At 50.9% G+C, this 13,394-nt stretch overlaps 1 protein-coding gene across 6 annotated transcripts in view; it reads right to left on the bottom strand.

Moving 5' to 3' along the window:
- Positions 1 to 13,013, bottom strand: part of ADORA1 (adenosine A1 receptor) — a 39,753-nt gene extending 26,740 nt beyond the window's left edge. Inside the window, exons 1-2 of one of the 6 annotated variants that reach the window (XM_006178178.3) lie at positions 12,817 to 13,013; positions 11,557 to 11,954 (exon numbers count right to left, since the gene is read on the bottom strand). In XM_006178178.3, the coding sequence (XP_006178240.1) occupies positions 11,557 to 11,897 (341 nt within the window). In that variant the 5' untranslated portion in view covers positions 11,898 to 11,954; positions 12,817 to 13,013. Of the gene's footprint in view, positions 1 to 11,556; positions 12,461 to 12,816 lie in introns of those variants that run through there. The other 5 variants (XM_014553729.2, XM_032466724.1, XM_014553730.2 and 2 more) reach the window with 5 other exon arrangements.
- Positions 13,014 to 13,394: the final 381 nt, after the last annotated feature.

The following is a 13,394-nucleotide window of genomic DNA, read 5'->3' as shown; positions in this document are numbered from 1 at the left end:
TAACAATAATAAATAAATGAACATAATTACCTCCTCTCTAAAAATTTTTTTTTTTAAAAAGAGAAAGACCACCAGTGGAGCTACCAATACATCACTTCCACTCAAGTACCTACTAGGATCTGAATCTCCCCCATTCCTCCCTTCCCCAGCCTTCCCTGTCCCCCAGAACAGCACCGCCATCCATCCCGTAGCATCAGCCTTAATCCTGGGGAGTCACACTTGGTCCTTCTCCCACTTGGCACATCCAGTTCGTTACCAGCTAGCTCTACCTCTACATACCTGAATCTTTCCCGTTCTCCCCATCTCCACCGCCTCCTCCCTCAGCTCCCAGCCTGCCCCAGCCCCCGCCTCTGCCACGCTCTCCTGCTGTCTTCTCTTACCCCCTCCAAGCCATCCTCCACACAGCAGGCAGGGTGACCCTCTTATGTGAATGGGGTGAATACACCGATTTGATTTTTTTTTTTAATGTTAAAGCCACACTTGCATATATGGAATAAATCCTATTTTGTGATGGTTTTATCCTTTTTATGTATCACAGTATTGGATTTGCTAACATTTTGTTAAGCACATTTGACATTTTTAAAATGTAATTCCGATGGTGTCATTCCCTGCTTAAAATGCTCAAAGGCCTCACTGAGCACCGCTAACAACAAGGCTTACAGGCCCTCCCATAGCCCTCGGGCCACACAGGTCTCTCTGGACACGGACAGGGGGCTGGAGGAGCCAACAAGGGGCAGCCACAGCGAACGACAGGATGGCTTCCTTCCTTGACTTCTTCTGAAGTTGTAATTGTAGCTACCTGCTTGTTTATCCATGTCTTGGCTCACTTCCACTCTCTAAATTCCATGAGGGCAGGGACCAGGGCCACCTTCTTGACCATGATGAGATCCCTAACGCCTGGCACAGAATCTGGCCCTTCTGAGTTAGTGAAGAAATGAACTCTCCGCCTCCTCCGTGCCTGCGACCCTGCAGTTGAACACTCAAGTTTATCACCATGAACTTCAGGGGGGTCCTCAGTGCTGCCAGCTACACTCGCCTTTCTGAGTGCAGTCATTCTCCCACTTCCTGAAGATTTATTTCACACCTGCTACTCTTATCGCCTCCTCCCGCTCAGCTGATGACCCTGCTTCCCACTTCACTAAGAAAACCGAAACACTCGGAAGAGAACTTCACCTTCCAGCCTCTGCATCCACACCTTCTGCTTGCCTGCCTGTGAGATGATCTCCACGCCCTCCAAAGCAAGTCCCTCCGCGTTTGTCCTAGGTCCCTGCCCTGCGTGCCTGAACAAGGATGTCAATCCAGAAGTTCTCTCCTCTGCCCCATCATTGGTTTTGCCCTCTCTACGCAGTCCCAGTCAGCACACAGACATACCAATGTCCTTCCTAACTTAGCAAACGACACAAAACGAAATGCCCTGCGCCCACTTCTCCTGACAGCTCCTGCCCAGTGACTGCGCTCTGCCACAAAATTCCTCAAAAGGGTCATCTACGCCAGAGCTGCCTTCAGGTCCACTCCTCCGCCCTCTTGAGCCCCTCCAATCAGGCTCTCTGCTCCCACCACCCCATTAACATCGCTCTTGCTAAATCCAGTGGGAATTCTCAGTCCACCTGACCCGCTGGAAGCATGTGACGGGCAGTCTCTGGTTCTCCTCGCCGGTCTCTGTGCTTGGCTCCCAGGCCACCACACATGGGCTCTGGGTGCCTCCTGTACCTGTGGCTCTCCTTCAGTCCGTCTGGCTAATGCCTCACCTCTTCCCCGACCTCAGTGCTCAGTCCTTGGTCCTCTCCTTTCTTTTTTTAAGTGAAAATAATTATAGAATTTTGAAAGGTTATTTTCCACTTACAGTTACTACAAAATATTGGCTATATTCCGTGTGTTGTGTAAGACACCCCTAAACCCATCTTACACCCACTGGTCTGTACCTCCCACCCTCCCATCCCTATATTGCCCCCCATAACTGGTAAACACTAGTTTATTCTCTGTGACTCTGTGAGACTTCTTCTTTTTTGTTATATTCACTAGTCTGTTGTATTTTTTAGATTCCACATATTAGTGACATCATACAATTTTCTCTGCCTGACTTATTTCACTTAGCATAAGACCCCCCAAGTCCATCCAGGCTGCTGCAAATGGCAAAATTTTGCTCTTTTTTTATGGCTGAGAAGTATTCCATTGTCTACATAACACTGCATCTTCTTTATCCATTCATCTGTTGATGAACACTTAAGTTGTTTCCATATTCTTGGCAATTGTAGACAGTGCTGCTACAGACAATGGGATGCATGTACCTTTTTGAATTAGCAGTTTTGTCTTTCTTCCGGATATATACCTAGAACTGGAATTGCTGGCTCATACAGTAGTTCAATTTTTTATTTTTTGAGAACCCTCCATACTGTTTTCAACAGAGGCTGTATCAATTTTCATTCCCACCAACAGTGTACAGGGTGAGGTTCCTTTCTCTCCACATCCTTTCGAGCATTTGTTATTTGTGTTCTTTCTGATGCTACCATTTGGATGGGTGTGAGGTGATATCTCATTGTGGTTTTGACTTGCATGTCCCTGATGATGAGTGATGTCGAGCATCTTTTCATGTGCCTGTTGGCCACCTGCAGTTCCTCTCGGGGAAAATGTCTGTTCAGTTCTTCTATTTTTTTTTAATGAGGTTGCTTGGTTTTTGATGTTGAGTTGCATGAGCTATTTACATATGTTGGGTATTAATCCCTTATCAGTCACGTCATTCGCAGATATTTTCTCCCATTCAGTGCTTGTCTTTTCATTTTGTTAATGGTTTCTTCTGCAGCACAAAAGCTTTCAAGTTTAATTAGGTCCCATTTGTTTATTTTTGCTTTAATTTCCTTTACTTTAGGAGACAGATCCAAAAAGATATTGCTGCAATTTATGTCAAAGAGCATTCTGCATTCTTGAGCTTTCCTCAAGGAGTTTTTTAATATCCAGTCTTACATTTAGGTCTTTAATCCATTTTGCTATTGTATTATTTTATTTTGGTGGGAGGGGAGTAATTAGGTTTATCCATTTTTAGAGGAGGTACTGGGGATTGAACCCAGGACCTCACGCATGCTAAACATGTGCTCTACCACTTGAGCTATACCCTCTCCACTCCATTTTGAGTTTATGTTTGTGTATGGTGTTAGAGAATGTTCTAATTTCGTTTTTTTCAGGTGTAGCTGTCCAGTTTTCCCAGCATCACTTAATGAAGAGACTGTCTTTTTTCCACTGTGTATTCTTGCCCTCTGAGTTGTAGGTTAATTGACCATAAGTGTGTGGGTTTATTTCTGGGCTCTCTATCCTGTTCCATTGATCTATGTGTCTGTTTTTTTGTGCCAGAACCATACTGTTTTGATTGCTGTAGTTTTGTAGTATAGTCTGAAGTCAGGAAGCGTGATTCCTCTAGCTCTCTACTTCTTTCTCAAGATTGTTTTGATTATTCAGGGTCTTTTGCATTTCCATACAAATTTTAAAATTATTGGCCATAGGTCTGTGAAAAATGCCATTGGTATTTTGATAGCAATTATATTGAATCTGTAGATTGCCTTCGGTAGTATGGTTGTTTTAACAATATTAATTCTTCGAATCCAAGAACAGGCTATATTTTTCCATCCATTTGTGTTATCTTCAATTTCTTTGATCAATGTCTTACAGTTTTCAGAGTACAGGTCTTTTGCCTTCTTGGGTTTATTCCCAGGTGTTTTATTCTTTTTGATGTGATGGTAAATGGGATTGTTTTCTTAATTTTCCTTTCTGATACTTCGTTGTTAATATATAGAAATGTGACAGATTTCTGTATATTAATTCTGTATCCTGCAACTTTCCCAAATTCATTGATGAGCTCTAACAGTTTTTTGGTGGTGTCTTTAGGATTTTCTACGTGTAGTATCGTGTCATCTGCATCCTCTGCTTTATTTCTACTTTCTCTCTTGGGGATCTCATCTGACCTTGTGGATTGAAACCCCATCTACATGCCAGTGGCTCTCACATTTATAACCCCTGCCCAGATCTCTCTCCTGAACACCATCCTTGTGTATCCATCCAACTGCCTGCTCAACATTCCATGGAGGTATATAATAGATACTCCAGACTCAGTGTGTCTAAACCTCAACTCCTTTTATTTCTCCCAAAGCTTGTATCACCTGCAGCCTTTCTAACCTTGGGAAATGCCCACTCTGCACTTCCAGCTGCTTAGAACTAAAAGTTTGGTCATACTTGACTCTTCTTTCTCCCACACCCTACATCCAATCTATAAGCAATTTTTTTCTTTCTTCAAAACACATCTGAAATTTTAAAAAATCATGGCACATTCATACAATAGAATGAATTCTAACAGCAATTAGGAAAAGAATAAAAACAAACAAAACCTATTATTTCACTCAATAACAGGGATGAGTCTCAGGCATAATTTTAAGCTTCAGGAGCCAGACACAAAAGAGCGCATACTACTCAATTCTCTTTATAAAAGTTCAAGAACAGGCAAAATCTATCTAAGGGGATAAAGGTCAGAATGGTTACCTTTTGGAAAGTACTGACGGAGACAGACAGAGGGGAGCCTTCTGGGGCGCTGAACATGTTCCAAATATTGATCTGGGTGGTGGTGGCATAGATACACCCATGTGCAAATATTTATTCAACTATATACACTTAAGGCTTACGCACTTTACTGTATGAACATTTTACATCATTAAAAGGATATAAAAAGTTAACATTTGAAAACGCACTTCTAGAATTAATCACGTCTCACCACCTCCTCTGCTTGCTGTCTTTCTGATTCAAGCCACTTCCCTCTTCTCCTGCCTGAATTACTGCCACAGCTCCTAACTAGTCCTCTGCTTGCCCCTACAGCACATTGTCAGCACAGCAGCCACAGTGAGCCTTTAAAACCTAAGTCAGATCACGCCACTTCTTTGCTCTAAACTCTGCAATGGCTCCCCACTTTCCTCAAAGTAAAAGCCAGTGTCCTTCCCGTGGCCTCCAAGCCAGCAGCTCATTATCTTTCCAGGCCTGTCTCCGACCACTCTCCCCCTTTATCCCAGCCACACAAACCTCCTCGCTAGTCCTCACACACTGCGAGTTCCTTCTGTGTGGAATGTCCTCCCAGTATCTGCATGGCAAAGCTCCTCACCCCCAAGATTTTGCTCAAATGGCAACTTCTCAAGGAAGCCTCACTGACTATCCCACTGAAAATTGCAAACCTTTCTCCCCACCCTCTCCTGGCATTTCCAGTCCCATGTGCCCTGCTCTTCTTACATTCAAATACTCTACGTATTAGGCATCATGTCTGTTAGCTAGCGTCTGTCTGCCAGCCAGTTAGCACGCAGACTCTGCGAACATCTTTGCTTGCTACTGAATGTACCCCAAGCACCCGCAGCGATGCCTGGCACGTGGGAGGCACTCAGTGAGTCCTGCTGCATGACCGAAGGGACGCATCTTCTATATTAGGGCCCTGTGTGGGGACAAGTCAGGGTGACTCCTTACCCTCCTCTCCCAAGGGACAGGTGGCAAGAAGACAGTCCCAAAGGCCCTCTCCCACACAGCCAGGGCTGCAGAGAGTGGGTGTGGAGTTGGGGCCAGCTGCTCAGCCCAAGTACCATAAGGTGTCAGATGCACCTCCGGCCACCCTTTCTCCCACCGGGGGCAGGTTAGGGGTTTATACTTGGCCACCTCGGTCTGCAGGAATCCACAATCTCAACAGTGGCTAAGAACTCCCAGACAGAGGCAGAGCCCAGAGCAGCCGGCCCATCTCTGTATCCCCAGGCCCCACAAAGTGCCTGGGACACGATCAATGCTCAAAGCAAGTTTATGAAATAGATAAACAGATGTCTCCAGCTCCCTAACCCCACTAAATCCTGCTGAAGAAAAACCTGTGAGGAGCACTGCATGACAAGACGCCCGATCGACCTCCTTTTCTTTGGGGGCAGGGAAGCCCCTTGCCAGCTGCCCCCATCTCCTTGCCCACCCCCAAAGCCAGTATTTCCAAAAGGACATGAATGCCAAGGCTCAGCCCCCTCCCTCCTCTGCCTGTCCCTTCCCACCACCGGCTGCCAGCATTTTCTTTGTTCTAAGGGGCTGGTAGCCTCCTTTGGGCTTGAGTTAAGGAGGCTGAGGCTGAAGGGGTAATTCATGCAGCTCAAGGAGCTGCGTGTCTGCCTTCCTCTCTGTTCTGTGTTCACCCTGCCAAGTGGGGCCAATCAGGAAGTCCCACACTCCAAGCTCCCTACCCTGGGGACTGCTCCCCTCACTTAGAGGCAAAGAAATAGGATGTTCAGGCCTCAGAGAAGAGAGACGAGGCAGTGTGGACTAGACTTGGGGCCCAGACAGCCCTGCCCTACCTAGCCCAGCAGGGCAGATGGGCAGGGGGATGCCAGGTGCACCTCTTGGGGTTTGCAGTTCGGGTGAAATTGGGCAGGAGGAGCAGGGAGAGTTGGAGGAAAGGGAGTTGGGAAATATTTAACCTTATAAGACAATCCTTACAGATAGAAGCTGTGCTGTTTACCAAGAGGCACAACCCAGAGATCCAGACTTGGCCCTGAGCCTACAAATTAATGTTAATTGTGGGAATCATTGCTGTGTTATTTATAAAAATTGAAAATTAGTAACACTCTAAACAGTCAAGATGTATGAGTCAATAAAATATGGTAATCTTTTCTTTAAAAAAAAAAAATGTTTGTAGCATGCCTACTCTGTGCCAGGCCTGGGGGGCAGGTATCTGAGCAGGTGTGATCCTGGCCCTTTCAGTGTTCACCAAGCCCAAAAAAATGCACCTGGGCCAGGAGAGATGGGGAAGGAGAAACAGATCCAACTGGAGCACTTAACACGGGACATGAACCTAGTCCAGGTGGGGAGGGGGGGCACAGAAGGCCTCCTGAAAAGGGGCTGTTTTAGCTCAGACCTAACAGATGAATTTAAAATACAATCCAATATTATACCATTATAAAAATCCTTACGAAATATTTTTTATTGACATGGGGGAAAATGTTTATAATATAACATGAGTGAATTATGTTGTATTATAAAATGGTATATAAAAATCATAGATGCATTCAACTATGTAAAAATAATTTATCTATCTATCTGGGAAAATTTTTCTGGAACACCAGAATGTTAACAGTAGTTATCTGCAGGCGATAGAATTAGTGGTGATTCTGCCATCTTTATTCTTTTCTATATTTCTCAAATTTTTAGCAATAAACTTGGACTGCTTTCACACTCAGAAACAAATATCAAATGTCGGGGTACAGCCTCTACGGCCCCACCCCATGATCTCTGAGTAGAGGGGCTCTCCAGACAGGTGTCCGGGCCATTTCCCTGCTTCCAGGCAGCACTCACACCTGGTATCTTGCTCCTCAAGCCCTTGGAGGCTTCCTGGAAGCCATTCCAGTGCCAACCGGGAGATTTCACCGCTGACACTAACCCAGATTGCTCGGTGCACTCTTTACCATAAGCCACCTGAAAGCCGTCCCTAATTCAAACCAAGAAGTTACCTTTTTAATCACAAAGCTGACATCCTTCCATCACTTCCCCCTCCAAGCCCATCACTAATTTGCTGACTTAACCTCCGGAGGCGGCATTTCCCTGCTCTGTTCCCGGAGGGGTGTTACATCGGAGGCTAGGGAGCAAGAGTCAGAACTGGGAGAAGGAAAGGGCCTGTGGCGGAGTGGCCTTGATCATGCTGGAACCCTGGGCCTGCTTCCTCTCCTGCAGGTGCGAGGGAGCTGGGCTTCAGGGCTGGCTACCACTCCTGTCTCAGACACCCCAGGCGGATGACCACTCCATCCTTAGACAGAGGAGCTAGAGACGGCCTACCTCTGCTGGAAGCAGACGGCACCACCAGAGAGCAAATGTTCTGGGACCCTGAGGCCACAGACGGTCACCTGCTGGGGTACCAGTACTTTAGTTGTCAAGGAAAGCCCAGGCTAGTTGGCGGGGGGGGGGGGGGATGAGGTTTAAGGGGGGGCCAAATTGATGCCTAAAAGCAAACACATCTTAATCTACCAGATTTCTTTCCCAGCCAGAGCTCTGGTCCAGCAGGCCAGCCTCGCCCACGCCCTGCTCTGCTTCCCTGGTCAGCAGCCCAGTTGGGCAGGCCTCCAGCTGTGGACAGAGGCAGGGCTGCCAGTGGCTCAAATGCCCACTGGAGGGAAGGTGAGGAGGGAGGGAGAGGCACCAAGCGTGGGCTGGAGCAGAGCGCAGACACCACTGGCAGAAGTCAGAGAAGATCACCCCCACTGACAGTCTTAAGGAAACTCCTCCATTCAGCTTCTTGGGGCTGATTTAAAACGCACACGGGCTCACTGGTTAAAGGCATCTGTTAGACAGACCTGGACCTGACTCCCCGATACCCATCACCCCTTCACCCCACCCCAACCCATCTGGCTACAGACAGATCTTACTCAGGGGTCTCTTTCCCACAGGGTGGGCTTTGGTCAGGGAGCCCACTGTGGGCACCCTTTCTCATAATGAGTCCCCTGGAGTAGGTGCCACCATGAAGACCCAGGGCGAGAGGTGTGATGCAATGAACACTGGAGATTCCCTAGGAGTAGACACTGAGGGGAACAGGGTGTCAATTACCAAACACGCAGAGGTGCTGTGCAAGTAACCTGCAAAATACATGGAACTAACCAACAGTTTAAGCTTTTGGGTTTTTGGTAACTGGATCACGCTACATGATGTCAACCTTTTTTTCCTCTTGGCTGTCTGCCAAGTGGAAGGAAGTAAAATTTGTGGTTGACTGACCAAAGGATGCCTTGCTTGGTGAGGGGCCCAGCAGACTCCTGTCACTGAAGGCCCCACCTATGTCTCACCAATGCTTCATCAGTGTTACTCCCTGGTGCCCAGGGCTGCATCCATCCCTGACTGGCTTGTCAAGGCCAGGAGCCAGGCACCTGGGGACCTCTGGCTGAAAGGTGTTCTCCCAGACCCAGCAGCCTGCTGACTCTGGCAGCCCAGAGGGGAGCAATGCATGCTGTTCCCCCTGAGGGGCCACCTGGGCAGTGACCAGCAAGGGCTTGGGGCGGCCCATCACCTCAGCCCAGCCTCCAGGAGTCCAGCTTTGGAACTAGGTCCCAGGAACCTTTCTCTGACTCAGGAGAAAGCCTCCTCTCGCAGGCACTGCCAACGTGTGGCCTGAGCTGATGGGGGCCGCTGATGTAGAATGCTGGGAAGGCATCGGCCACAGCAGGATGGATGGAAGTTAGACTCCTGGAAGGCCCGCCTGAGGCTCAGCTGTGTGAGCTCTGAAGACTCATCCAATTCAATCAACATTTACCAAGGGTCTGCTATGTGCCAGACACTACACTAGGCATTCTGAAGAATTTGCAGAAACAAACAAAATGTGGTCACTGCCCTTGAGGCATGACAATCCAGCAAGGGAGAAAAAACATGTATAAATACGATTTAACAGTGTCCCTGGAAATGTGGTGTGTTGTGTGTGCCCACGGGGGCTGTGCACGTGTGTGTGGGCATATGTGTGGCTACATGAGAGAATGAGTATGCGTAGGGTGGGGGTGCAGGACTTGCATATTCAGACCCTCTCTGAGCAATACATTAATAATGATAATAAGACTACAAACATAAACCTACTATTTATGGCTTACATAAAGTACTAAGTGTATTATACATTACTAAGTGCTTTTATGCAGGAGTTTATTATAATCTTCCAATCATCCTAGAAAGAAAGTAATGTCTCCTTTTATTGATGTGGAAATGAAAACTGAAGGAGGTTAATAAGTGATTTTCTCAAGGACCTACAGCTAGGAATTCATAGCAAGGATGTGAACCCCGGCCTGTTCTCTCAGCCCCTACGCACACCCTTGGCCCTCCAGAGACAGCTCCTCAAGACCCCTAGCTCCTCCAGACTGGAGCAAGGAGCAACAGAAGCTGGCTTCTGGAGGAATGAGCCTCCAGGTCCTGCCAGCACAGCCACCTCCATCCCCACAGGGCAAGCAGGGCACATTCTGTGGGCCTATGGTCTCTGTTACATCATAACCAGGCCTTTGGTTCGCCTTGGCACACACTCAGGAGACTGAATTTCTTAAGCAGCCTTCCTGTATCCACATATCTGCAGTGAATTTCCTAATGTGGCCTAATGGTCAGGCTCAGAGGCCCAGCCCACTCTAATGGGCTGAAACCGGCTTCACCGGCACAACCCAGGCATGACCCGGGACTAATGGCAGCATGAAGGCCGCTCAGTGGCTGAGGTTACAGGGCTTCTGGGCTGCCTCCCCTACCTTCCCTTCTCCCCCTACCAGCAGCCTTCACCTCCCCTCCCCTGGGAAACCTAGAAGTTGTGAGGGAGGTAAACAGGATGGAGAGACTGGCATCCAGGGCCGGGACACGGGGGAATCCGGAAGGAAGAGGGCAGTGGAATCAAGGCTCTGCTTTAGGAGACTCTCTGGATCTGCTTCTCCTCTACCAGCTCCTACTTCACATTGCTCGCAGGATCATGGTGAAAGGGAAGGGGAGGGTGCATTAAAAAGCTTTGAAAAACTAAATGTGCACAAATGTAAGGCAGAGAGGAGAAACGTGGGTGACTCGGCCTGCCCAGGCAAGATGCCCAGTGGGGCCAGAGGCCCCATGCCCCAGTGGGGCCAGAACTCCCCAGGAGAAAGGGGATCTACTGGTGAGAAGATTTAAAGAGGAGGCAAGCACGCCTCACAAGACTGTCCCAGTGAGGCTGGCCCTGGCAGTGCGCCCAGGCATTTGCTGGCACTTGGTGGCCCAGGCACTGCCTGGTGATGAGACTATGGCCTGGCAGACCCAGTGAAGGAGCCCCAGTGTGGACTGGACACCTGCATGAGGGGACTGCCCCTATGCCACTCACCCTGGTGCTGCCTGGACATAGCATAAGCATCTCTGCTGTGACTGGGAAGACATTGTGGTTTTTGCAACAGAACAGAATCATTAAGAGTGGGAGCCTGTATTTCTCCCTCCTCCTGCCTGCAACAGAGATCCCGTAGGTGGGAACTGGGCAGAGGTCATCAGACTGCTTGGGTTCAGCAGGACAGCCCTGGAGCACGGAGCTGGCTAGCACAGGGTGTCTGGAGAACAAAAGAGCTAAGGAGTGTCCTCAGGAAGCCTGCCCAGGTCTGGCTGGAGGAGCACCGCTCCTGCCCATGGTGTGACGCCCTCAGCCCCGCCTAACAATCTGCTCCGCCCCTCCCACTTCCCTCCAACTGGTGGAGCTCAGCTCATTCCCACCCAGGGCTCGCTGCTCTGGTCTCAGTGGCCCCACCAAATCCACTCTAGGCTGGACAGGCAGCCTCAGGTTCCCTGATCACGTCAGGAGAACAACAGCAGTTTCAGCGCTGTTCAGGCAATGCCCAGGACCCCATTCCTCCAGCCAACCAGCCCCGTCCTGCTTCAACTGCAGTTCTGCCTAGTCCTGCAGAGCAGAGGGCAGGATGGCAGAGTGAGGGCTGGGGCACAATGGCCCGGAGAATATCTGGCTCACTTGGAGTCTCAGGCTCTACCTTTTACCCTCTCTAGATGGCTTTCAGGCCACCCAAGATGGGGTGCAGTGGGGACCTTCAGCTGCTCTGGACTCACCTGAGTGGGATCTTGACACGGAGGTAGCGGTCCACAGCAATTGCCAGCAGGGCCAGGATGGAGCTCTGAGTGAGGATGAGGACAGGGCAGGCGACCATGAGGCAGGTGTGGAAGTAGGTCTGTGGCCCAATGTTGATGAGGATGGCAAGTGGGATGACCAGAGCGCCCACTGCCACATCAGCCACCGCCAGTGACACGATGAAGCAGAAGGTGGCATCCCGCAGTGCCTGGTTCACCTTCACTGCCCAGATCACCAGCACGTTCCCAGGCACGGAGACCAGGGCGATGAGCACCTCGATGCCAATATAGGCGGCCTGGAAGGCCGAGATGGAGGGCGGCATGGTAGGCACGGGCTGGGCACATCAGCAGACAGGCACCAAGGGGCAGGAGGCAAGCACCTGTGGTCACGGAAGCCTGGGCTGGGAAGGCCTGCCTGGGAGGGGGAGGGGAGCCCAGGCAGCTCTGGAGCTCCAGCTGCCCTTTGGAGAGGTGCCCCACTTGGCACATGTAGTGCCTGCCGAAGCTGGTGGGGTACCCTGGCCCTTTCTCTGCCTAATCTTTGTCCCCTCCCCTTATCATCCCCAGAGGATCCATTCAACAACTTAAAATAGCAGCACTCGCTCCTCCGCTGGCTTTTTTATCAGGTGTGAGGCAGATCCCAGCACACACACAGCCCACAGGGGTCCCCCGTGCCTGGCTCTGCCCACCTCTGCCCACAGAACAGGATGCGGGGAGCTCACCATCCTGTCTGCCGGTGGCTAGGGGGGTCCCAGCGGCGGCGCCCAAAGTTCCGGGCACCTGGTGCCGCCCGCCCGGTGGCTCGAGGCCGCGCCAGGCAGGGCTGGGCTCTGGGCACCGCGCGCGGCAGCTCTCGGTCCTCTGGGCTCCCGCCGCAGCGCTCCCGGCCCGGCCTTTCAGGCAATCACATGGTGCGGCAGAGGCTCAGCCCGGACGCTTTTAAAGAGGTAGTGCCCCTGTTTCGCACCTGGGACCGGACTGGCAGACGTGGGTCTGGGGGACTGAGCCCAGCACCGGGCCAGGGCGCGGGGTCCCCCTCCCCGGCGTGCAGCCCACACGTGCCCTGCGCCCGCCCACCTGACACACTGCTGGCGCCCGCTTTCTGGAAGTCCCAGGTCTCGGTCCAGCTCTGCGGGGACCCTCGCACACACCCGCCCCAAGGGAGCAATCTGGTTTCCTCTTTCAACCCTTTGCTGCATCCCCACCGAGACGTCCCGGAGGCGAACTGAGGCACAGACTTACCCAAGGTCACCAAAGCTGGCAGAGCTCCCAGCCACCTGAACGGCTCTGTCTGTCCAGGCGCCCTCCCCGCTCTACGCCTTCAGCAGGCGCTCGCTCTGGGGATGCCTGGAGAATCCAGGACCAGCCCGTCAGGTCCAGAGGGATGGCAGCTGGCTGGGACTCTACTCCGGCACCCTGCACCTCCGTCGCCCCCGGTGCGGGAGCTGAGTGACAATCCTGCTCCGCACACCCAGAGGGGGCGGGGGCGGCGGCTGCACCCGCGGGCCCCTCCCTCCTGGCCCTCTGTCTCCTCCCCCATCCCCTCCTCTAAACAAAGGCGGTGATTCTGCTTGAGAAAAGCCGGGAAAATGTGAGCTTTTCCGCAACGTCTGATGTGTGAATCCAGTCTCGGGAGCAGACAGAGGTGCAGCCTCCCTGGGTTCACTCTCTGCCTTCCAAAATGTGACGTGCCCAGAAGGGCTGTTCTGGCCTCCAGCGATCCCTCCACGGGTCACAGCAAAGCATCTCACCTGAAGGACTCCAGGATGCCCCTCCTTCTCCGCTTCCTCCAATAGTCAGTTGAAGCCTTGGCACCCTCC

This window comes from Camelus ferus, chromosome 23, assembly GCF_009834535.1.
Source record: "Camelus ferus isolate YT-003-E chromosome 23, BCGSAC_Cfer_1.0, whole genome shotgun sequence".
NCBI classification, from domain to species: domain Eukaryota; kingdom Metazoa; phylum Chordata; class Mammalia; order Artiodactyla; family Camelidae; genus Camelus; species Camelus ferus.
Note: the sequence above shows the minus strand (reverse complement) of the source record. Positions and strands in the feature narration are given on the sequence as shown.